At 45.7% G+C, this 25,964-nt stretch overlaps 1 protein-coding gene across 4 annotated transcripts in view; it reads right to left on the bottom strand.

Annotated features, from left to right (window-relative positions):
- KCNN3 (potassium calcium-activated channel subfamily N member 3) overlaps nt 1–25,964 on the bottom strand; it is a 116,793-nt gene that overhangs the window by 71,093 nt on the left and 19,736 nt on the right. For 3 of the 4 annotated variants that reach the window (XM_069949362.1, XM_069949361.1, XM_069949363.1), the window contains exon 2: nt 9,323–9,418. In XM_069949362.1, the coding sequence (XP_069805463.1) occupies nt 9,323–9,418 (96 nt within the window). Of the gene's footprint in view, nt 1–9,322; nt 9,419–13,136; nt 13,194–25,964 lie in introns of those variants that run through there. The other variant, XM_069949364.1, reaches the window with a different exon arrangement.

The raw sequence follows: 25,964 nt of genomic DNA, 5'->3' as shown, positions 1-25,964 counted from the left end.
AGTGCACTGCGGTGGGTCACTGCGCTGATTTCCTGAGGGCTGGGAGCTCCCGAAGCAAGCCATGTACCGGGCCGCAGAGGGTTAAGGGGGCTGACTTTTACATATTTGCAGCGGGATGACAATCTCATTGAAGTGACAGTGATGGTATTCGCAACGGATATGTTATGTGTGAACCCACTCTTAGGCTATGTTCACACAATGTAAGTTTCCTATTAATCACGACCGTTGTTGCCGTGCGGCCGTGATTAATAGGAAACTTACGTTGTGCTGCCATCTATGGAATCACGGCCGCAGTCTATACACTCTGGCTGGGATTGCTAGCAGCCGCACAAAAAAACTGGCATTTCACTTTTGTGCGGACACTATTCATTGAATAGCAGCCGCACAGCCCTGACAGTGCAGTCAATGGAGCGTGCAGCTCCAGCCACACCCTCCGTTGTGTTCAATGGGGAATTGGCATGCGGGCACACGCTGATGCGCCTGCATCCCAATTCAGCACAAATGATTATCTTCACTTACACCGACCGTTCTGTGACCTGGCCGGGTCACAGAACGGCCAGTGTTTGACGCTGTGTGAACCCGGCCTTAAAGTGTAACTATCATTTGTGAGAACCCTTGACATAGCGATATGTCAGAAGTGCATATCGGTGGGCGTCCAGGAGTCCCGATCACCGCTAGATTGAAACGGCAGAAGCAATCAGCAGCGCACGCTCTGCCCCATCATCTCCGCTATAACTGCCCTGTACTGAATTATAATGAAGCCTATGGAAGTTGCGGCTAGAAGTTCCATAGGCTCCCATTATAATTCCGTAGACTGCTTGTTGTATAGCAGAGATGAAGGGGCAGAGGGCGTGCTGCTAAGCGCTTCTGTCCCTTCATTTTAGCGATGGGAAGGGGTCTCAGCACCCAGACCCCACGATACTCACTTCTGACGTATCGCCATGACATGACAGAAGTTCTTACAAATGATAGTTACACTATAAAGGGAACCTGTCACCCCCCGTGCCGGGGTGACAGGCTCCCGACCCCCCGTTAGAGCCCCCTATACTCACCTGATCCCGCCGGGTCCCGCTTCTGGATCCGGTCAGGTGACGGAGATCTCAGCCGCTGCAGCCCGGCGCGCGCTGAGAGATGAGTCCAACGCTCATAGAGAATGACGGAGCGCTGGACTCTCCTGTCATTCTCTATGAGCATTGGACTCATCTCTCAGCGCGCGCGCCGGGCTTCAGCGGCTGAGATCTCCGTCACCCGACCGGATCCAGAAGCGGGACCCGGCGGGATCAGGTGAGTATAGGGGGCTCTAACGGGGGGTCGGGAGCCTGTCACCCCGGCACGGGGGGTGACAGGTTCCCTTTAAAGACCCGGCAGATGACTAGTTAAGTAGGATGTGGTTACATTCAATGAATGCAGAGCCATAGGGCATAACTGTACCACATATCGCAGACGATTTCTATGCAAGACTCGCAGTGTGAAATCCGCTGTCAATGCGGCACATGTGAATGCAGCCTAAAGGGGTTCTCCGATTTCATATTACCTGCTTCCTATCCTATAGAATGAATTGAGCCGCAGGTTGGAGTGTGACCTGTAGCTCCATTCATTCAATATGGAGCCGCTGGACATAGCCTGTACTGTATGTGCTGTATGGTACTGTTACTTCTGTACTCTATAATACTGTTATCTATACATGGTATGGTACTATTATTCATACACTATATGCTATGGTAATTTATGTTCTATATGGTACTGTAATTGTTATACTGTATAGTATAATTATGTATACACTGGTACAGATATTTATATACTGTATGGTTATTTGTACACTGTATGGTATAGATATATACACACTGTCTATGGTACTTTTATACACAGTATGATACTCTTACATATAGAACTGTTAAATATGCACTGTATAGTACTGTTATATATACATTGTATGTTACTGTTATATATACACAGTATGGTACTCTTATATATACACTGTATGGTGCAGTTCTATATACACTGTATGGTACTTTTATATATATATATACAGTGGTGCCTTGGATTACGAGCATAATTCGTTCCGGGACTGAGCTTGTAATCCAAATCCACTCTTAAACCAAAGCAAATTTTCCCATAAGAAATCATAGAAATGCAGACAATTGGTTCCACACCCCAAAAATAATGATTTATTATTCTGAATAACATGTAAAACAAATGAAACAAACATTTAGAAACAGCTGAATATGTGATATTATAAGTTACTGTAGAGTATAGCAATCAGCATGTGGAGTATAATGTATAGTAAGTGCAAAAACCTGAAAAACAGCAGCAGTTTGTGGATACAGGATGGAACTGCAGATCCCCATAATGGTGAGGATGGGAAACACACGGGCTGACAGAGACTGCAGGGAGTATGAAGGAATGAGCAGGGTGTAGAGTGAGCACAGTTTAGCAGCACTCTGTCTGGGGAGCTATGAAGAGATTACCTCCACAGTCCTGTCCCCTGATGTAAGCAGATGTAAGTAGATCTGCTATGATTTGGAAGGTGAGGGAAACTTCCTAAATCAGAGTACAGTGCTGTAGACCACGCTATGCAGACCATGATCCTCCCCCTCTCGCGTTCCCACCCAGTACAGGGAGCTCTTAAACCAAAGCAATGCTCTTATACCAAGTCACAATTTTGAAAAACTGTGAGCTTTTAAACCAAAACGCTCTTAATCCAAGTTACTCTTAAACCAAGGTACCACTGTACTAGAAAATGTACCCGGCACTGCCCGGGTATAAAGTGTCAGTGTGTTAATTAGATTTGTTCTAAGGTGCCCAGGAGGCCAAGCTAAAGGTATTGTTTCATCTGAGTTAATGAGTGGAATTAGTGTATACCTGTAGTGCATAGTTGGAGGGGTTCTGTATACCCACAATGTATAGTTTTTAGGGGTCTCGCATATCTGTAGTGCATAGTTGGGGGGGCTGTATACCTATTGTGTATAGTTGGGGGGGGTCCTGTATACCTGTAGTGTGTAGTTGGGGGGGGCTGTATACCTGTAGTGTATAGTTGAGGGAGGTCCTGTATACCTGCAGTGTACAGTTGGTGAAGGTCCTGTATACTGTACTGTATAGTTTGGGGGTCCTGTATACCTGTAGTGCATAGTTTGAGGGTCCTGTATAACTAGTATAGAGCTGGTGGAGGTCCTGAATACCTGTAGTGTATAGTTTGGGGTCCTATATACCTGTAGCATATAGTTGTGGAGTTCCTGTATACCTGTAGTATATAGCTATGGGGTCCTGTATACCTGTAGTATAGAGTTTGTGAAGGTGCTGTATACCTGTATTATAGAGTTGGTGTAGGTCCTGTATACCTGTAGTGTATAGTTTGGGGTCCTATATACCTGTAGTATATAGTTGGTGGAGTTCTTGTATACCTGTAGTGTATAGTTTTGGGGTCGTGTATACCTGTAGTGTATAGTTTGGGGTCCTGCATACCTGTAGTATATAGTTGGTGGAGGTCCTGTATACCTGAAGTATATAGTTGGTGGAGGTCCTGTATACCTGTAGTGTATAGTTTTGGGGTTCTGTATACCTGTAGTGTAAAGTTTGGGGTCCTGTATACCTTTAGTATATAGTTTGTGGAGGTCCCGTGCACCTGTAGTGTATAGTTTTGGGGTCCTGTATACCTGTAGTGTCCTGTATACCTGCAGTGTTATTCAGTCACAGTGTGTCGGTATTGGTCATGTCTGGTATGGCGGTGTTATCCAGTCACAGTGTGGCGGTGTTCTCCAGACACAGTGTGGCGGTATTGGTCAGGTCTGGTATAGTGGTGTTATCCAGTCACAGTATGGCGGTATTGGTCAGGTCTGGTATGGCAGTGTTATCCAGTCACAGTATGGCGGTATTGGTCAGGTATGTTATGACAGTGTTACCCAGTCACAGTATGGTTGTAGTGGTCAGGTCTGGTGGCGGTGTTATCCAGTCACGGTATGGTGGTATTGGTCAGGTCTGGTATGGCAGTGTTATCTAGTCACAGTATGGCGGTATTGGTCAGGTCTGGTATGGCAGTGTTATCCAGTCACAGTATGGCGGTATTGGTCAGGTCTGGTATGGCAGTGTTACCCAGTCACAGTTTGGTATACCTGTAGTGCCCTGTATATATATGTACTGTATAGATCAGGGGTACTCAACAACTTTTAGTGAAGGTCCACTTACCGGGGTCTATTGTCAAGTGAAGGTCCGAGCTGAACATCAGTAGGAAACGTGTTTTGTTACTTTGTCACAAACGTTCAACTATTTATATACAGAATTGCTGCTTATTAGCTGGAAAATTGGCATTTTTTTCTCTCTCACCAGGCCTTTGATATTAGGTACAAAGGGGGTGACTGCCCTGGTAGTATATAGCCCCCCTGTTGCTCCCCCAGTAGTGTATAGCCCCCCCTGTGCGCTCTCCTTCAGTAGTATATAGCCCCCTGTTGCTCCCCCAGTAGTATATAGCCCCCCTGTGCGCTCTTCCCCTGTAGAATATAGCCCCCTGTGAGCTCCCCCCAGTAGTATATAGCCCCCCTGTGCGCTCTCCCCCTGTAGTATATAGCCCCCTGTGCGCTGTCCCCCAGTAGTATATAGCCCCCTGTGAGCTCCCCCCAGTAGTATATAGCCCCCTGTGAGCTCCCCCTGTAGTATATAGCCCCCCCATGCGCTGTCCCCCTGTAGTATATAGCCCCCTGTGAGCTCCCCCCAGTAGTATATAGCGCCCCTGTGCTCTCCCCCCAGTAGTATATAGCCCCCCTTGTGCTTTCCCCCTGTAGTATATAGCCCCTGTGAGGTCCCCCCTGTAGTATATAACCCCCTGTGCGCTCCCCCCAGTAGTATATAGCCCCCTCAGTAGTATATAGCCCCCTGTGAGGTCCCCCCTGTAGTATATAGCCCCCTGTGCGCTCCCCCCAGTAGTATATAGCCCCCTCAGTAGTATATAGCCCCCTGTGAGGTCCCCCCTGTAGTATATAGTCCACCTGTGCGCTCTCCCCTTGTAGATGCCCCCCAGACAGAAAAAAAAATAACAAAAACAACTCACCTAGCACCTCATTCCCCGCTGTGTCTGTCTTCGTCTCTTCCCGTCGGTCCGGCCCCCGGCTGATACGCGCTCTGTAGGGATGTCCCGGGGATTCCCCAGCAGAGCGCGCATCAGTGACCTCAGCGTACGCCGCCGGCCTGCACTTCCGGGAAGGACAGGCCGGCAGCGTACACTGAGGTCTGTGGTGCGCGCTCTGCTGGGGAATCCCCGGGACATCCCCAGAGAGCGCGTATCAGCCGGGGGCCGGACCGACACTGCCCCCAGCCCCACAGGCGTACTGACATCTAAGGACAGTACGCCTATGGGGTGGGAGGCAGTGCGGTGGGGAGCGGGACGGACCGGATCCGTGGCGGTTAGGAGGTCTGACCAGGGGTCCGGACAGCTGGCCTCCGCGGTCCGGGTTCGGACCGCGGTCCGCCAGTTGAGGACCCCTGGTATAGATGAAGTAGGGGGTCCTGTATACATGTACTGTATAGATGGAGTAGGGGGTCCTGTATATACATGTACTGTATAGATGGAGTAGGGGGTCCTGTATATACATGTACTGTATAGATGGAGTAGGGGCTCCTGTATATACATGTACTGTATAGATGGAGTAGGTTGCCCTGTATATACATGTACTGTATAGATGGAGTAGGGGGTCCTGTATATACATGTACTGTATAGATGGAGTAGGGGTCCTGTATATACATGTACTGTATAGATGGAGTAGGGGGTCCTGTATATACATGTACGGTATAGATGGAGTAGGGGGCCCTGTATATACATGAACTGTATAGATGGAGTAGGGGGCCCTGTATATACATGTACTGTATAGATGGAGTAGGGGGCTCTGTATATACATGTACTGTATAGATGGAGTAGGGGCCCTGTATATACATGTACTGTATAGATGGAGTAGGGGGTCCTGTATACATGTACTGTATAGATGGAGTAGGGGGTCCTGTATATACATGTACTGTATAGATGGAGTAGGTGGTCCTGTATATATATGTACTGTATAGATGGAGTAGGGGGTCCTGTATATACATGTACTGTATAGATGGAGTAGGGGGTCCTGTATATACATGTACTGTATAGATGGAGTAGGGGGTCCTGTATATACATGTACTGTATAGATGGAGTAGGGGGTCCTGTATACATGTACTGTATAGATGGAGTAGGGGGCCCTGTATATATATATATATATACTGTATAGATGGAGTAGGGGGCCCTGTATATATATATACTGTATAGATGGAGTAGGGGGCCCTGTATATATATGTACTGTATTGATGGAGTAGGGGGTCCTGTATACATGTACTGTATAGATGGAGTAGGGGGTCCTGTATATACATGTACTGTATAGATGGAGTAGGGGGTCCTGTATATACATGTACTGTATAGATGGAGTAGGGAGTCCTGTATACATGTACTGTATAGATGGAGTAGGGGGTCCTGTATATACATGTACTGTATGGATGGAGTAGGGGGTCCTGTATATACATGTACTGTATAGATGGAGTAGGGGGTCCTGTATACATGTACTGTATAGATGGAGTAGGGGGTCCTGTATATACATGTACTGTATAGATGGAGTAGGGGGTCCTGTATATACATGTACTGTATAGATGGAGTAGGGGGCCCTGTATATACATGTACTGTATAGATGGAGTAGGGGGTCCTGTATATACATGTACTGTATAGATGGGGTAGGGGGTCCTGTGTACATGTACTGTATAGATGGAGTAGGGGGTCCTGTATATACATGTACTGTATAGATGGAGTAGGGGGCTCTGTATATACATGTACTGTATAGATGGAGTAGGGGGTCCTGTATATACATGTACTGTATAGATGGAGTAGGGGGTCCTGTATACATGTACTGTATAGATGGAGTAGGGGGCCCTGTACACATGTACTGTATAGATGGAGTAGGGGGTCCTGTATATACATGTACTGTATAGATGGAGTAGAGGGTCCTGTATATACATGTACTGTATAGATGGAGTAGGGGGTCCTGTATACATATACTGTATAGATGGAGTAGGGGGTCCTGTATACATATACTGTATAGATGGAGTAGGGGGTCCTGTATACATATACTGTATAGATGGAGTAGGGGGTCCTGTATATACATGTACTGTATAGATGGAGTAGGGGGTCCTGTATACATATACTGTATAGATGGAGTAGGGGGTCCTGTATATACATGTACTGTATAGATGGAGTAGGGGGCCCTGTATATACATGTACTGTATAGATGGAGTAGGGGGTCCTATATATACATGTACTGTATAGATGGAGTAGGGGGTCCTGTATATACATGTACTGTATAGATGGAGTAGGGGGTCCTGTATACATGTACTGTATAGATGGAGTATGGGGCCCTGTATATACATGTACTGTATAGATGGAGTAGGGGGTCCTGTATATACATGTACTGTATAGATGGAGTAGGGGGTCCTGTATATACATGTACTGTATAGATGGAGTAGGGGGTCCTGTATATACATGTACTGTATAGATGGAGTAGGGGGTCCTGTATATACATGTACTGTATAGATGGAGTAGGGGGTCCTGTATATACATGTACTGTATAGATGGAGTATGGGGCCCTGTATATACATGTACTGTATAGATGGAGTAGGGGGTCCTGTATATACATGTACTGTATAGATGGAGTAGGGGGTCCTGTATATACATGTACTGTATAGATGGAGTAGGGGGCCCTGTATATACATGTACTGTATAGATGGAGTAGGGGGTCCTGTATATACATGTACTGTATAGATGGAGTAGGGGGTCCTGTATACATGTACTGTATAGATGGAGTAGGGGGTCCTGTATATACATGTACTGTATAGATGGAGTAGGGGGTCCTGTATATACATGTACTGTATAGATGGAGTAGGGGGTTCTGTATATACATGTACTGTATAGATGGAGTAGGGGGTCCTGTATACATGTACTGTATAGATGGAGTAGGGGGTCCTGTATACATGTACTGTATAGATGGAGTAGGGGGCCCTGTATATACATGTACTGTATAGATGGAGTAGGGGGTCCTGTATACATGTACTGTATAGATGGAGTAGGGGGTCTACCAGTTATTACTGTGGATGTTGTGAGGCAGCTTCCCTAGCAACCATTGCTCCCTGTGACAATGAAAGCAGTAATCCTATTGGTTGCTAAGGCTCCAACTGCCGTGTCTGCTGCAGCTAATTATATCACCTGTGTTTGCAGTGAGGAGATTTTCCTATTCATCTCTATGGGGCGCCTCTCTTTCCCCTCCCCCTCCCCTCCTGTACATCTGGCGGGGACGGGACCTTCGCAATAACCTTCCCGGGCACCCAATGTATCTCTGTGCCAAATTTGGGGTCAAACGGTTCAGGCGTTTGGAAGTCTATTTGGGACAGACAGACAGACAGACAGACAGACAGTCAGACAGACAGAAAGACTTTCATTTTTATGATATAGAGATACACTATATGGTACTTTTATATATACAGTGTATGGTACTGTTCTATATACACTGTATGGTACTGTTATATATACACTGTATGGTATTGTTCTATATACACTGTCTGGTGCTGTTCTATATACACTGTATGGTGCTGTTATTTATGCACTGTGTGTTACTATTATGCACTGTATGGTATGTTTTATTTACAATGTATGGTATGTTTTTTATACAATGTATAGTGCTGTTATATATACAGTGTATGGGACTATTATACATACACTGTATGGTTTAGTTATTTATGCACTATATGAAACTATTACTTATACACTGTATGGTACTATTGTACTCTATATACGCTGTATGATACTGTTATATATACACTGTAAGGTACTGTTATTTATATACTGTAAAGTACTGTTATTTATTCACTATATGGTACTTTTATATATACGTTGTATGGTACTTTTATGTATACACTGTTTGGTACTCTTATATATACACACTGTATGGTACTCTTATATATACGCTGCATAGTACTGTTATATATTCACTATATGGTACTTTTATATATACGCTGTATAGTACTTTTATGTATACACTGTATGGTACTGTTATAGATACACTGTATGGTACTGTTATATTTATACGCTGTATGGTACTGTTATATATACGCTGTATGGTACTGTTATAGATAGACTGTATGGTTTGTTCTGGGTGACACAGAAGGCACCATAACGTGCCAGCCTTGATTGTAGAGCAACTACTAAAAATAGTGAATAAGGTCACATGATGTGGGGACAACAGTGGCCGCAGAGACATATCACAGGGCCACCTACCTGCACCTCTCGTGCGTGATAAGCGATGATCAGTCCCAGCAGAATGATGGATGATAAACTTATAAGGCATTTCAGGGCCAGAGAAAACATTGAGTCCTGTAAGAGAAAAAGAGAGAGTCAGGCTGTGTCCTCATGTAGTATACAAGCCCCCCCTCTGTGCCCTCATATAGTATACAAACTCCCTCTGTGCCCTCATGTAGTATACAAACCCCCTCTGTGTCCTCATGTAGTATACAAGCCCCCCTCTGTGCCCTCAGGTAGTAGTCCTTAAGATAGGAACATATGAGGAGCAGGGGTGTAGCTAGGAGTCATGGGGCCCCGACTCTGGCAGCACATCACAAAGAAGAGTGGGCAACTGGAGTAGTGGCACTGGGGGTGCGCAATTAGAATTAGGGCAGCTGGGAGGTGACTGGGGCAGAGAGGCAGCTGGGGCAGATTGCTGGTGACTGGGACAGACTGTGTGTTACTGTGGATCACTGGGACAGGGTGGGGAAGACTGTGGGTGACTCGGGTGACTAGGGCAAGAGGGCACATAACCAGCATACCCTCCCACTCCACCTGGGCACACACCTCAGCACCACTAACGCTGTGATAGCAGGTGGGTATGCAATCAGACAGTGATTCCAACAGGGTGGTCCGTAAAACAGAAGAAAGTATCCTGTAAACAATGAAAACAGAGGTCCGGGCACTCACCGATCTTCTGGAATCTTTATTCAGGCACAATGAACATCAGGGAAGGGAGGACAGGTGGAGGTGCCGGCATACCAGTATCGGGCCCCCACCATATTACACACCCCATTATCAGGCCTCCAGCATATTACAGACTTCAGTATCAGGTCCCCAGCATATTACACACCCCATTGTCAGGCATCAACCATACTACAGATCCCAGTTTCAGGCCTCAAGCTTATTACAGATCCCAGTTTTAGGCCTTCAGAATATTACTTACCCCATTATCAGGCCCCCAGCATATTACACATTTCAGTATCAGGCCCCCAGCATATTAGACACCCCAGTATCAGGCCCCCAGCATATTACAGACCCCAGTATCAGGCCCCCAGCATATTACACATTTCAGTATTAGGCCCCCAGCATATTACACACCTCAGTATCAGGCCCCCAGCATATTACACACCTCAGTATCAGGCCCCCAGCATATTACAGACCCCAGTATCAGGCCTCCTGCATATTACATATCCAAGTGTCTGGGACATATGTGGGACATTTTTTTTGCCAGGAACACCCCTTAAAAATCGTGACAGTCACAGCAAAAACAGGACTCTTGGCAGTTATGCTTACTGGAGGGCCTGCATGCACAAGGAGGCCGAACTACTGTATGGATGTACAGAGGGGAGACCTGACTACTATATGGAGGTACATATGAGGGTACAGGGCCTTTCTACTATGTAGGGCATAGGGGGTGGCTTAACTATCATTTGAGGGCCCCAAACAAATGAGCGAGACTCCAATAAGAGAAGAGGTAGTGAGTTACTGTATGTACAATAACTGTGCTGTAATATGCTTACTGCATATAGGTCTAAATGGTCTGTATACAGCATGATGGTATTATTTATTAGGTGGTCATTAGGTGGTGGTAATATGTGGTCATGGTATGGCGCTATTATTTGTCCACTGTATAGTGTTCTTATTGGTAATCTTACCCTTGATATTATGGGTTTTATATTAGAATATAAAGGTAACATGTAATTATTATGTAATGTAAGATCTGGTAATAGTGTGGCAGTATCATTTCACCTCATATAGAGTTAGTCTCAGTGTAAGGTGAGTATGATGGTACTGTCAAGGCGAGATTTGCGTTTCATCTGTCTTATTCCCAAGTGGCTATCCCTGTCCAAATGAGATAAGCTGAGTGCTAGCGACGAGGACATGACACCAGGCAAAAAGACAGTATAACCCCCTCTCTCAGTTAGGAGTTAGGAGTTAGGAGTGCGCACTCAACGCTTTAGTTGGTTTCACATAAAATATATATAACTTTTAGTGCAGGTGGGGTTTCAAGTCACTAGACACATACATGTCACACTCTGATTGGTCAGTCCATAGATGGTCAGTGGCTTCCTGTCCTGCGCAGTCAGGCTGGCACAACATGATGTTTACCATATATTCTTCATAAAAAGTGTCTTGTTCTTGTGTCTGTGTTGTGACTACTATGTAGGTTCATGGTGCATTTCTCATGGGCGTGCTGCCAGCATTCCTCTCCTTCTAGACACAGTTACAAGGCTGAAGCCATTTTAAGGATTACCATGTTTTTACCCAAAGTAATAACCCCTTCATGTTCACCTTCACAGTACTATGTATGAGATTATACTTGTTCCCTGTATACTGGATATGGTCAGTATGATGGTACTATGTATGAGATTATACTTGTTCCCTGTATACTGGATATGGTCAGTATGATGGTACTATGTATGAGATTATACTTGTTCCCTGTATACTGGATATGGTCAGTATGGTGGTACTATGTATGAGATTATACTTGTTCCCTGTATACTGGATATGGTCAGTATGATGGTACTATGTATGAGATTATACTTGTTCCCTGTATACTGGATATGGTCAGTATGATGGTACTATGTATGAGATTATACTTGTTCCCTGTATACTGGATATGGTCAGTATGATGGTACTACAGTATGTATGAGATTATACTTGTTCCCTGTATACTGGATATGGTCAGTATGATGGTACTACAGTATGTATGAGATTATACATGTTCCCTGTATACTGGATATGGTCAGTATGATGGTACTATGTATGAGATTATACATGTTCTCTGTATACTGGATATGGTCAGTATGATGGTACTACAGTATGTATGAGATTATACTTGTTCTCTGTATACTGGATATGGTCAGTATGATGGTACTATGTATGAGATTATACATGTTCCCTGTATACTGGATATGGTCAGTATGATGGTACTATGTATGAGATTATACATGTTCCCTGTATACTGGATATGGTCAGTATGATGGTACTATGTATGAGATTATACATGTTCTCTGTATACTGGATATGGTCAGTATGATGGTACTACAGTATGTATGAGATTATACATGTTCTCTGTATACTGGATATGGTCAGTATGATGGTACTACAGTATGTATGAGATTATACTTGTTCCCTGTATACTGGATATGGTCAGTATGATGGTACTATGTATGAGATTATACATGTTCCCTGTATACTGGATATGGTCAGTATGATGGTACTACAGTATGTATGAGATTATACTTGTTCCCTGTATACTGGATATGGTCAGTATGATGGTACTACAGTATGTATGAGATTATACATGTTCCCTGTATACTGGATATGGTCAGTATGATGGTACTATGTATGAGATTATACATGTTCTCTGTATACTGGATATGGTCAGTATGATGGTACTACAGTATGTATGAGATTATACTTGTTCTCTGTATACTGGATATGGTCAGTATGGTGGTACTATGTATGAGATTATACTTGTTGCCTGTATACTGGATATGGTCAGTATGATGGTACTATGTATGAGATTATACTTGTTCCCTGTATACTGGATATGGTCAGTATGGTGGTACTATGTATGAGATTATACATGTTCCCTGTATACTGGATATGGTCAGTATGGTGGTACTATGTATGAGATTATACATGTTCCCTTTATACTGGATATGGTCAGTATGATGGTACTACAGTATGTATGAGATTATACTTGTTCCCTGTATACTGGATATGGTCAGTATGATGGTACTATGTGAATAAAATAAAAATACACGGACAGATGGATGACGTCTTAGACAGTGATATATACCAGTATGCTCTGGATCTCCACACGCCCCTGGCCTGTCAAGGGGTTAACCAAGGCAGATTCTGGAACACACTTTGGGGCAGGAGTGCCTGGCGATTGCACCGATCCTCTCACAGTCTTATATAAAGCCTTGCCCCCAGCTTCCCTGACCGCTTTACTAGGAGGCTGGCAACTCTGAGTAAATCCGCCGTCCCTACTGCCACGATTTACACAAAGCCTCATCCCGCCTTCCCACACCCCCTCCTGCCTGCCCATGAGGCAATCGGGGGATACAGCTGGCTTAGGCCTGGGGCGCATTTTGATAAATTTCCCCTAAATAGTCGGACATTTAACGGGTGGGGGGCAATCAATAGTTTGCTATAAGGCCCAGCCATTTCTAGTCCTGCCGCGGCTCCATATCACTATATTCTGGTAGAAGCTGGACATCTTTGGCTCACTTGTCGGGACATGTTCGGCTTATGCCGTACTAATAATTACATTATGACCTTTTTGGTATTGCAGAATATGATCATTTTTTTCTACCTTTAGACATGGAAATCTTTTCATTACAAGGTGCGGTGGGGGGAAGTGATTCCTGGTTACACCTCTATACCATGGGCTAGGGGACGGGACAGATCCTGTAGAGGTCTATAGAGTTCCTTCAGCTTTCACCATCATCCCCCCAAACCGTTGGGGACAGAATTTACAATGCACCCCAAATTTCAAACCCCAAATGTGAAGGATGGGGGGTAGTGATGCACGATGCACCGAAATATCGATACTAATATCGATATTCGGGGCAAAAAAAACGGTTCGGTACCAGGATTTCCTGGTATCGATACTTTATGTTAAGATGTGCAATAGCGCAGCTTAACATAGAGTATAGTGCAGAGAACACGGCGGGCGGCTAGCTTAGCACCAGCCGTGCTCTCTGTGTGCTTCCCACCCCCCGCGCGGCTCACCAACTCCTTCTCCATGCTGCCTGGTCCAGGTGTCATCTCGGACATCTCTCTCCCCCTCCCCAGCAACCAGCGGGGGCCGCCCGGGTACGGCATGCCGCTGTCACTATGGAGCGGCATTCATACTGGACTGTACTGCGTTGTGACTCCCGGCCCCCGCACACAGGCCGCAGGCTCCTCACTACGGGACAATCTCCAAAGCAATCCGCTGCTGCGCACGGAGCGGCTCGGATGCTGCTGACACAGCGGCATCTACACAGTTAAACCGGCTATTTAACTGTGTAGATGCCGCTGTGTCAGCAGCATCCGAGCCGCTCCGTGCGCAGCAGCCGATGGCTTTGGAGATTGTCCTGTAGTGAGGAGCCTGCGGCCTGTGTGCGGGGGCCGGGAGTCACAACGGAGCGAGGAGAGTGACGCCGGGACCGGGCAGCATGGAGCAGGAGGTGAAGGTTCTGCTCCACTACAACTATTACTATCCCCAATGTACTATACTAGTGCTGGGTCAGCACCAGTATAGTATGTTGGGGATAGTAGTTGTATGGCTGACACATAACACTAGTATAGTATGTTGGGCGTAGTAGTTGTATAGCTATATGTCAACCATACAACTACTATCCCCAATATACTATACTTGTGTTATGTGTCAGCCATACTAGTACCCCCAACATACTGCACTGTACATCTGCCATACTACTACTACCCCCAACCTACTATACTGGCATCTGCCATACTACTAGTACCCCCAACATACTGTACTGTACATCTGCCATACTACTACTACTACTACTACCCCCAACCTACTATACTGGCATCTGCCATACTACTAGTACCCCCAACATACTGCACTGTACATCTGCCATACTACTACTACTACCCCCAACCTACTATACTGGCATCTGCCATACTATTAGTACCCCCAACATACTGCACTGTACATCTGCCATACTACTACTACTACTACTACCCCCAACCTACTATACTGGCATCTGCCATACTACTAGTACCCCCAACATACTGCACTGTACATCTGCCATACTACTACTACTACTACTACTACCCCCAACCTACTATACTGGCATCTGCCATACTACTAGTACCCCCAACATACTGTACTGTACATCTGCCATACTACTACTACTACTACCCCCAACCTACTATACTGGCATCTGCCATACTACTAGTACCCCCAACATACTGTACTGTACATCTGCCATACTACTACTACTATCCCCAACCTACTATACTGTGCATCTGCCATACTACTAGTACCCCCAACATACTGCACTGTACATCTGCCATACTACTACCCCCAACCTACTATACTGTGCATCTGCCATACTACTACTACCCCCAACATACTATACTGGCATCTGCCATACTACTAGTACCCCCAACATACTGTACAGTACATCTGCCATACTTCTACTACCCCCAACCTACTATACTGGCATCTACCATACTACCCCCAACTTACTATGCATCTGCCATACTACTACTACTACCCCCAACCTACTATACTGGCATCTGCCATACTACTAGTACCCCCAACATACTGCACTGTACATCTGCCATACTACTACCCCCAACCTACTATACTGGCATCTGCCATACTACTAGTACCCCCAACATACTGCACTGTACATCTGCCATACTACTACTACTACTACCCCCAACCTACTATACTGGCATCTGCCATACTACTAGTACCCCCAACATACTGTACTGTACATCTGCCATACTACTACTACTACCCCCAACCTACTATACTGGCATCTGCCATACTACTAGTACCCCCAACATACTGCACTGTACATCTGCCATACTACTACCCCCAACCTACTATACTGTGCATCTGCCATACTACTAGTACCCCCAACATACTGTACAGTACATCTGCCATACTTCTACTACCCTCAACCTACTATACTGGCATCTGCCATACTACCCCCAACTTACTATGCATCTGCCATACTACTAGTACCCCCAACATACTGTACTGTACATCTGCCATACTACTACTACTACTACCCCCAACCTACTATACTGGCATCTGCCATACTACTAGTACCCCCAACATACTGTACTGTACATCTGCCATACTACTACTACTACTACTACTACTACTACTACCTCCAACCTACTATACTGGCATCTGCCATACTACTAGTACCCCCAACATACTGCACTGTACATCTGCCATACTACTACCCCCAACCTACTATACTGTGCATCTGCCATACTACTACTACTACCCCCAACATACTATACTGGCATCTGCCATACTACTAGTACCCCCAACATACTGTACAGTACATCTGCCATACTTCTACTACCCCCAACCTACTATACTGGCATCTGCCATACTACCCCCAACTTACTATGCATCTGCCATACTACTACTTCTACCCCCAACCTACTATACTGGCATCTGCCATACTACTACTACTACTACCCCCAACTTACTATACTATGCATCTACCATACTACTACCCCCAACCTACTATACTGTGCATCTGCCATACTACTACTACTACTTCCCCCAACCTACTATACTGGCATCTGCCATACTACTACTACTACTACCCCCAACATACTATACTGTGCATCTGCCGTACTACTACCCCCAACATACTATACTGTGCATCTGCCATACTACTACTACCCCCAACATAATATACTGTGAGTCAGCTTCACTACTATTACCCCCAAAATACTATACTGTGTGTTAGCCATACAACTACTACCCCCAACATACTATACTGTGTGTGACCCATACAACTACTACCCCCAACATACTATGCTGTGAGTCAGCCATACTACTACTACCCCCAACTACTATAATAAAAACAAAAAAAGGGGGAAATATTGGCATCACCACATGCGCAATTGCACGTTTAAATGATCACCTTCCCAATCTCGCACAGTATACAGTGTTCCAAAAAAATATCATATATCATTGCGCGCATTTTTAACACATGTATTTAAAAAACAAACAAAAAAAACATAACTTTTGTAACATTTGTACAGTGTAAGTTGTAAATTAAAATGAAAATATATTGTACCATTGTAATAGTGCAGACCTGAAGAATATAGATAACATGTCAGGTATATTACATAGTGAACATTGGGGAGTGTTATATCTGCAGTTGAGGGGGGGCATTATATTGAGTTATTATTGGGGGGGGGGGGGTTATACGCTAAGTATCGAAATGGTATTGAGTATCGAAATAAAAAAGTTGGTATTGGTATTGAACTCAAAATTTTGGTATTGTGACATCCCTAATGGGGGGTCCATTTAGCAGATGCACACTCCAGTAGAGGGAGCGGCCAGTGGGAGCTCCCCCAGTACAGGCAGAGTGTGCGGGCAGGGCATGCCAGTGTCTGCAGGATGACTTACAGCTTCACCCCTCCTGGTTACGGTGAGGTCATAATGCAGTAGGGAAATTAACAGATTGAAGCTGTTTTATCAGACGCTCTAAACCTCGACTGCAGAAATCTAAAGTCTGCTCCGCTGCCAGACACCAGTGTCTCTCCCGTCCAGGAAAACTTCTGTCACATTTTATCTGTCATGGTTTAAAGGACTGAGTTCTACCAACTAGAGTATTCATAGTAAATGCTGTGCTCTTATACACTGTTCCAGCTGGAGTATTCATAGTAAATGCTGTGCTCTTATACACTGTTCCAGCTGGAGTATTCATAGTAAATGCTGTGCTCTTATACACTGCTCCAGCTGGAGTATTCATAGTAAATGCTGTGCTCTTATACACTGCTCCAGCTGGTGTACTCATAGTAAATTCTGTGCTCTTATACACTGCTCCAGCTGGAGTATTCATAGTAAATGCAATGCTCTTATACATTGCTCTAGCTGGAGTATTCATAGTAAATGCAATGCTCTTATGCACTGCTCCAGCTGGAGTATTCATAGTAAATACTGTACTCTTATATACTGCTCCAGCTGGAGTATTCATAGTAAATACTGTACTCTTATACACTATTCCAGGTAGAGTATTCATAGTAAATGCTGTGCTCTTATACACTATTCCAGGTAGAGTATTCATAGTAAATACTGTGTTCTTATACACTGCTCCAGCTGGAGTATTCATAGTAAATACTGCGCTGTTATATACTGCTCCATCTGGAGTATTCATAGTAAATGCTGTGCTCTTATATACTGCTCCAGCTGGAGTATTCATAGTAAATACTGTACTCTTATACACTATTCCAGGTAGAGTATTCATAGTAAATGCTGTGCTCTTATACACTATTCCAGGTAGAGTATTCATAGTAAATACTGTGCTCTTATACACTGCTCCAGCTGGAGTATTCATAGTAAATGCTGTGCTCTTATATACTGCTCCAGCTGGAGTATTCATAGTAAATACTGCGATCTTATACACTGCTCCAGCTGGAGTATTCATAGTAAATACTGCGATCTTATATACTGCTCCAGCTGGAGTATTCATAGTAAATACTGTGCTCTTATACACTGCTCCAGCTGGAGTATTCATAGTAAATACTGTGCTCTTATACACTGCTTCAGCTGGAGTATTCATAGTAAATACTGTGCTCTTATACACTGCTCCAGCTGGAGTATTCATAGTAAATGCAATGCTCTTATACATTGCTCTAGCTGGAGTATTCATAGTAAATGCAATGCTCTTATGCACTGCTCCAGCTGGAGTATTCATAGTAAATACTGTACTCTTATATACTGCTCCAGCTGGAGTATTCATAGTAAATACTGTACTCTTATACACTATTCCAGGTAGAGTATTCATAGTAAATGCTGTGCTCTTATACACTATTCCAGGTAGAGTATTCATAGTAAATACTGTGCTCTTATACACTGCTCCAGCTGGAGTATTCATAGTAAATACTGCGCTGTTATATACTGCTCCAGCTGGAGTATTCATAGTAAATGCTGTGCTCTTATATACTGCTCCAGCTGGAGTATTCATAGTAAATGCTGTGCTCTTATATACTGCTCCAGCTGGAGTATTCATAGTAAATACTGCGATCTTATACACTGCTCCAGCTGGAGTATTCATAGTAAATATTGTGCTCATATACACTGCTCCAGCTGGAGTATTCATAGTAAATGCTGTGCTCTTATATACTGCTCCAGCTGGAGTATTCATAGTAAATACTGCGATCTTATACACTGCTCCAGCTGGAGTATTCATAGTAAATATTGTGCTCATATACACTGCTCCAGCTGGAGTATTCATAGTAAATACTGTGCTCTTATACACTGCTCCAGCTGGAGTATTCTAAGAAAAAAAGACAAATTTGGTTAGCTCTCCTACAACACCATTCACACTAGGCAGGAGCACATTGCTATGGTTGAAATTGCAAACACACAAAGTGTGTATTTATAGAAAATGCTGTTCTCTTATATACCGCTCCAGGTGGAGTAGTGGGGTCCCTTGGGAAGATATCACGGTGGGCCGGAGTGGTGTAGTGGCCCTCCCAGAACTGCCACCCACAGAAAGGGGAAATGTCCCAAGGATGTAGTGTACACTGTGTCGGTGTGGGGTGAAGGATCACAGAGTCTCTTTACCATAAATAACCTTGTTTTTACTTGAGAAGTACTTGCGTGCAGCAAGTTATACAGCTTTCCTTTGTCAGGGTGTAATACACTTGATAGTTCCCTTGGTAAAGCACTTGATAAAACACTTAATAATACAGCGACCATATCTGTGATAGGAATACAGCAAGGAGTACATTCGTGCTGACTGAGTAACGTGTTGAGAGATACAAAGAATCAGAATAGCAGAGAGGAGGATGTTGTGAGAGTCCCAACCCAAGTAGTACTGTACTCTGCCAGGATGTTGGAGGATAAGGTAGAAGAAAAAGAGAATACTTGTGCCCATGTAATGGCCTTTGGGTCTTCACATCACCTAATGCCCGTCCTATAAGGGTAACGCCCCAGACCTTGTTACCTGGGATGAGCAGAATGCTGAGGGTTCCCTGCTGACAACCGCGCTGCGAGATAGAATTCCTAGGCTCTTAGAAACTTTGCTCTATCCGGATCAGTTCCTAGCTTACGGCTATCTGTGCATACTGTCCTGCTCTGTGACTCTCCTAGTCCACGATGTGGGTTGAGATGATCTCTGATTTGTCTTCTCCTGTAAGGGGTTAACACTGCATAGTGTTGTGTAGGGTACACTGAGAAAAAACTGTGAGCTGTGTCTTGTCTTGCTTCCTACCCATACGGGGATCTGACTTAGGGTCAGTTCACACGTACAGACTCACAGCGTAAATTTTGCTGCAAGTCTGTCAGGTCCTGGCAGTTGACTGTCACTGTCTGAACGACCGCTGCGTGTATGTAATTCTGCCGGCCCCTTAACCCCTTCAGCTCCCGCCCGTCTCTCTCTCCGCTCCCGCTCGGTATACATTACCTCTCCTTGCTGCACGGGATCCCGGCGTACTGCTCTCCCGCCAGGCCAATCAGTGCCTGCGGCTGGGCAACACACTGATTGGCCAGGCAGGAGAGCAGTACACCGGGACCCCATGCAGCAAGGAGAGGTAATGTATACAGAGCGGGAGCGGAGAGAGAGCCGGGCGGGAGCTGAAGGGGTTAAGGGGCCGGCAGAATTACATACACGCAGTGGTGATCAGACTGCTGCGAGTATATAGAGACAGTGAACTACAAGGCCCTGACAGACTCGCAGCGAGATTTACGCTGCAAGTCTGTACGTGTGAACTGACCCTTAGACTGAACTCTTGAGAGTAGGGGGGCCTGGCAGAGGGCCAGGGCCCAGAGAAAGACCACTGTAGAGAGCTGTCTAGCTTGCGTCCTTCCTCTACAATGTCAAACACAAAAGACTTATACACTTCCTCTACCTATGTGACTTCCTTCCTCAGTGTATCTAAGGTGCGCTGTGAGTGGGTGAAGAGTGCAATAGCAGAAGTAAAGAGAGAGCTGAAAAGAGAGGAGAAAAGAAGAAAAGATTTCTATAGGTTCACAGATCCATGTGACACACAAATAAACAATAACCCTTTACATACTTCAGCCATGCAGCATGTAAGCACATACATCTAATACAGCGACTTCTAGTGGCGAAACTTTATCACTACCTTCATCACCACTTGTGTACAATAAGTACAGGCTTTTACGAAGGGAGTAACCAATAGCAACACCCGTGCTCGGACGCCACACCAGCACATCCTCTGCCTAGCACTATGGTGCCCTGCCTCCACTGCCAGCACATACCCTGCCTAGCAATATGGTGCCCTGCCTCCACTGCCAGCACATACCCTGCCTAGCAATATGGTGCCCTGCCTCCACTGCCAGCACATACCCTGCCTAGCAATATGGTGCCCTGCCTCCACTGCCAGCACATACCCTGCCTAGCAATATGGTGCCCTGCCTCCACTACCAGCACATCCCCGGCCTAGCAATATGGTGCCCTGCCTCCTCTCCCTAGCATTATGGTGCCCTGCCTCCACTACCAGCACATACCCTGCCTAGCACTATGGTGCCCTGCCTCCACTGCCAGCACATACCCTGCCTAGCAATATGGTGCCCTGCCTCCACTACCAGCACATCCCCGGCCTAGCAATATGGTGCCCTGCCTCCACTGCCAGCACATACCCTGCCTAGCAATATGGTGCCCTGCCTCCACTGCCAGCACATACCCTGCCTAGCACTATGGTGCCCTGCCTCCACTGCCAGCACATACCCTGCCTAGCAATATGGTGCCCTGCCTCCACTGCCAGCACATACCCTGCCTAGCAATATGGTGCCCTGCCTCCACTACCAGCACATCCCCGGCCTAGCAATATGGTGCCCTGCCTCCTCTCCCTAGCATTATGGTGCCCTGCCTCCACTACCAGCACATACCCTGCCTAGCAATATGGTGCCCTGCCTCCACTACCAGCACATCCCCGACCTAGCAATATGGTGCCCTGCCTCCTCTCCCTAGCATTATGGTGCCCTGCCTCCACTACCAGCACATACCCTGCCTAGCACTATGGTGCCCTGCCTCCACTACCAGCACATACCCTGCCTAGCAATATGGTGCCCTGCCTCCACTACCAGCACATCCCCGGCCTAGCAATATGGTGCCCTGCCTCCTCTCCCTAGCATTATGGTGCCCTGCCTCCACTACCAGCACATCCCCTGCCTAGCAATATGGTACCCTGCCTCCACTACCAGCACATCCCCGGCCTAGCAATATGGTGCCCTGCCTCCACTACCAGCACATCCCCGGCCTAGCAATATGGTGCCCTGCCTCCACTACCAGCACATCCCCTGCCTAGCAATATGGTGCCCTGCCTCCACTACCAGCACATCCCCTGCCTAGCAATATGGTGCCCTGCCTCCACTACCAGCACATCCCCTGCCTAGCAATATGGTGCCCTGCCTCCACTACCAGCACATCCCCTGCCTAGCACTATGGTGCCCTGCCTCCACTACCAGCACATCCCCGGCCTAGCAATATGGTGCCCTGCCTCCACTACCAGCACATCCCCTGCCTAGCAATATGGTGCCCTGCCTCCACTACCAGCACATCCCCTGCCTAGCAATATGGTGCCCTGCCTCCACTGCCAGCACATCCCCTGCCTATCAATATGGTGCCCTGCCTCCACTGCCAGCACATACCCTGCCTAGCACTATGGTGCACTGCCTCCACTACCAGCACATCCCCGGCCTAGCAATATGGTGCCCTGCCTCCACTACCAGCACATCCCCTGCCTAGCAATATGGTGCCCTGCCTCCACTACCAGCACATACCCTGCCTAGCACTATGGTGCCCTGCCTCCACTACCAGCACATCCCCGGCCTAGCAATATGGTGCCCTGCCTCCACTACCAGCACATCCTCTGCCTAGCAATATGGTGCCCTGCCTCCACTGCCAGCACATACCCTGCCTAGCAATATGGTGCCCTGCCTCCACTACCAGCACATACCCTGCCTAGCACTATGGTGCCCTGCCTCCACTGCCAGCACATACCCTGCCTAGCACTATGGTGCCCTGCCTCCACTACCAGCACATCCCCGGCCTAGCAATATGGTGCCCTGCCTCCACTACCAGCACATCCCCTGCCTAGCACTATGGTGCCCTGCCTCCACTACCAGCACATACCCTGCCTAGCAATATGGTGCCCTGCCTCCACTACCAGCACATCCCCTGCCTAACAATATGGTGCCCTGCCTCCACTACCAGCACATCCCCGGCCTAGCACTATGGTGCCCTGCCTCCACTACCAGCACATCCCCTGCCTAGCACTATGGTGCCCTGCCTCCACTACCAGCACATCCCCTGCCTAGCACTATGGTGCCATGCTAACACTGGCATTAAAAGCCCCAAGCTGCATCCTGTGGCATCGCTGCATAGAAATTGTAATAATTAATAGTAATTAGATGCTGGCCACCTGCAGGCTGACTTTGAGCTGCTTCTGGTTAACCCCTTCTCTTCTGGTATTTCTATACTATATATAGTGAAGGTTTTTGATGGTAATTTCACCAGGGTGGCACCTTTAGCTGTATTACGTACCACGCTGACTGTGACAGCACTGTATCCAGTTGGTCATAGATGTGTTTGGCATCTCTAGATGTCTGGCTGGTGCTACTGACATTTATCTGGCTTGTATAGATGATAACTGATAAAAGGCATACGCCTTTTAGTGAATTTGGCCAGGGAAAGGTAGCGGGGCTAATTTAAGACCGACGTACAAGTTGGCCGGTCTTCATAAATCCCCCCTAAGCGTAAGGAGCGGCAGCATGCTAGACACAGCACCATTCCCTCTCTTTGGGACTTCCAAAGATTGGACTTCCATTCTTGTGATCCCAACAAGTGCGCCCCCGCCAATTAGCTGACCAATCCTGGGAATAGGTGATAACCTGTAATCTGGTAAAAACTGGTCAGCCAAACCCCCAACCATCTAATAATAATAATCTAATAGATAGAGACAGTTCTTTCACGTTATATTCGGAGTACTGCGATCTTGTTCTTGTGTATATTGGGCACTTTTAGTCATATAAGTGCTGCTCGCTAGCACCATCCTTTTTTTCATTGGAGTTCTGCACTTTTAGTTTGGAGATAGATAGATAGATAGATAGGAGATAGAGAGAGAGATAGATAGATAGATAGATAGATAGATAGATAGATAGATAGATCCGCTGCACTCCTTCGGTGAAAAATCAAGTGTTTATTTCATAGCAAAAAGTTTACAAACTGCAACGTTTCAGTCTCATCGCGAGACCTTTCTCAAGATAGATAGATAGATAGATAGATAGGAGATAGATAGATAGATAGATAGATAGATAGGAGATAGATAGATAGGTAGATAGATAGATAGATAGATAGATAGATAGATAGGAGATAGATAGGAGATAGATAGATAGGAGATAGATAGATAGATAGATAGATAGATAGATAGATAGATAGGAGATAGATAGATAGATAGATAGATAGATAGATAGATAGATAGATAGATAGGAGATAGATAGATAGATAGATATTAGATAGGAGATAGATAGATCGATAGATAGATAGATAGATAGGAGATAGATAGATAGGAGATAGATAGATAGATAGATAGATAGGAGATAGATAGATAGATAGATAGATAGATAGATAGATAGATAGATAGATAGATAGGAGATAGATAGATAGATAGATTCGCTGCACTGCTTCGGTGAAAAATCAAGTGTTTATTTCATAGCAAAAAGTTTACAAACTGCAACGTTTCAGTCTCATCACGAGACCTTTCTCAAGATAGACAGATAGATAGGAGATAGATAGATAGATAGGAGATAGATAGATAGATAGATAGATAGATAGGAGATAGATAGATAGATAGATAGGAGATAGATAGGAGATAGATAGATAGATAGATAGGAGATAGATAGGAGATAGATAGATAGATAGATAGATATATAGGAGATAGATAGATAGATAGGAGATAGATAGATAGATAGGAGATAGATAGATAGATAGATAGATAGGAGATAGATAGATAGATAGATAGATAGATAGATAGATTTGTCTCCTTGTTCTCAAGGAGATAATAGGCAGAGTCTGGCAGTGGTTGAAGCCGGACCCATTGAGTGGGGGGATGTTAGAAATAGAAGTATTCCCCACCAGCTATGGTATGTGCACTGGTACCATAACAAAGTGGCAGTCAGACGCTGGAAAAAGCATCTGTCGCCGAGCTGTGATCTCTGGATAATCTGTGCAGCCATGAGAGCAGTCACATCCGGAGCCTCTTCAGTCCTGACCTTTTGTGGCCTCTGACTGGCACTTTGGAAACCACTGTTGATAAAATAGAAATGAGAGGGGCTGATGGTCCTATTGTTGCTTTGTATGTGGATGGGCTTATGCAGAATGCTACATTCCCTGGCTGGCACTTTTCGGGGTTGTGGTGCCTTTAAGCAGTGATGGTGCTCTGACTCCTCTGTGGGAGTTATCGGAGGAGATGTTCTGGAGTGGGACGTTGGGTTCGAGGCCTTCTCTGTCTTCGGGCTTTGTTCTGCTATAATTCTATATGAAGAATAAACTCATATGTTTTGTTCCGATGGCTGTTCTGGAAGCCAAGCTGTTCTATTAAATCACACAACAATGTGCAGCAATCTCCATACCGTGCAATTACCAGAAATTATTAATGACAATTTAAGGGAAAGGTCCCTGGAGCAAAATGCGGAGGCCCAGAGAACAGAACTCGGTGGGAAAAGAAAGACTCCGCTGCGGCCATCACTTAATCCCGGGAAACTATTATTTGTTGCCTCACCTACCCCCGCGGCCGACAGTACCCCAAAAACAAAGTCCTAGAAAACTGTATCCCCCATATGATTCACACAACTTATGTAGGATTAAAGTAAACTGTCCCAACGCAGGAGGCGCTGGAGGGGGTCTGCTACTCCAAGGGGGCAAATAGCAAAAAA

The sequence above is a fragment of the Dendropsophus ebraccatus genome, chromosome 13 (assembly GCF_027789765.1).
Source record: "Dendropsophus ebraccatus isolate aDenEbr1 chromosome 13, aDenEbr1.pat, whole genome shotgun sequence".
NCBI classification, from domain to species: domain Eukaryota; kingdom Metazoa; phylum Chordata; class Amphibia; order Anura; family Hylidae; genus Dendropsophus; species Dendropsophus ebraccatus.
The sequence above is the reverse complement of the archived record's forward strand: the minus strand, read 5'-3'. Positions and strand labels throughout refer to the sequence as shown.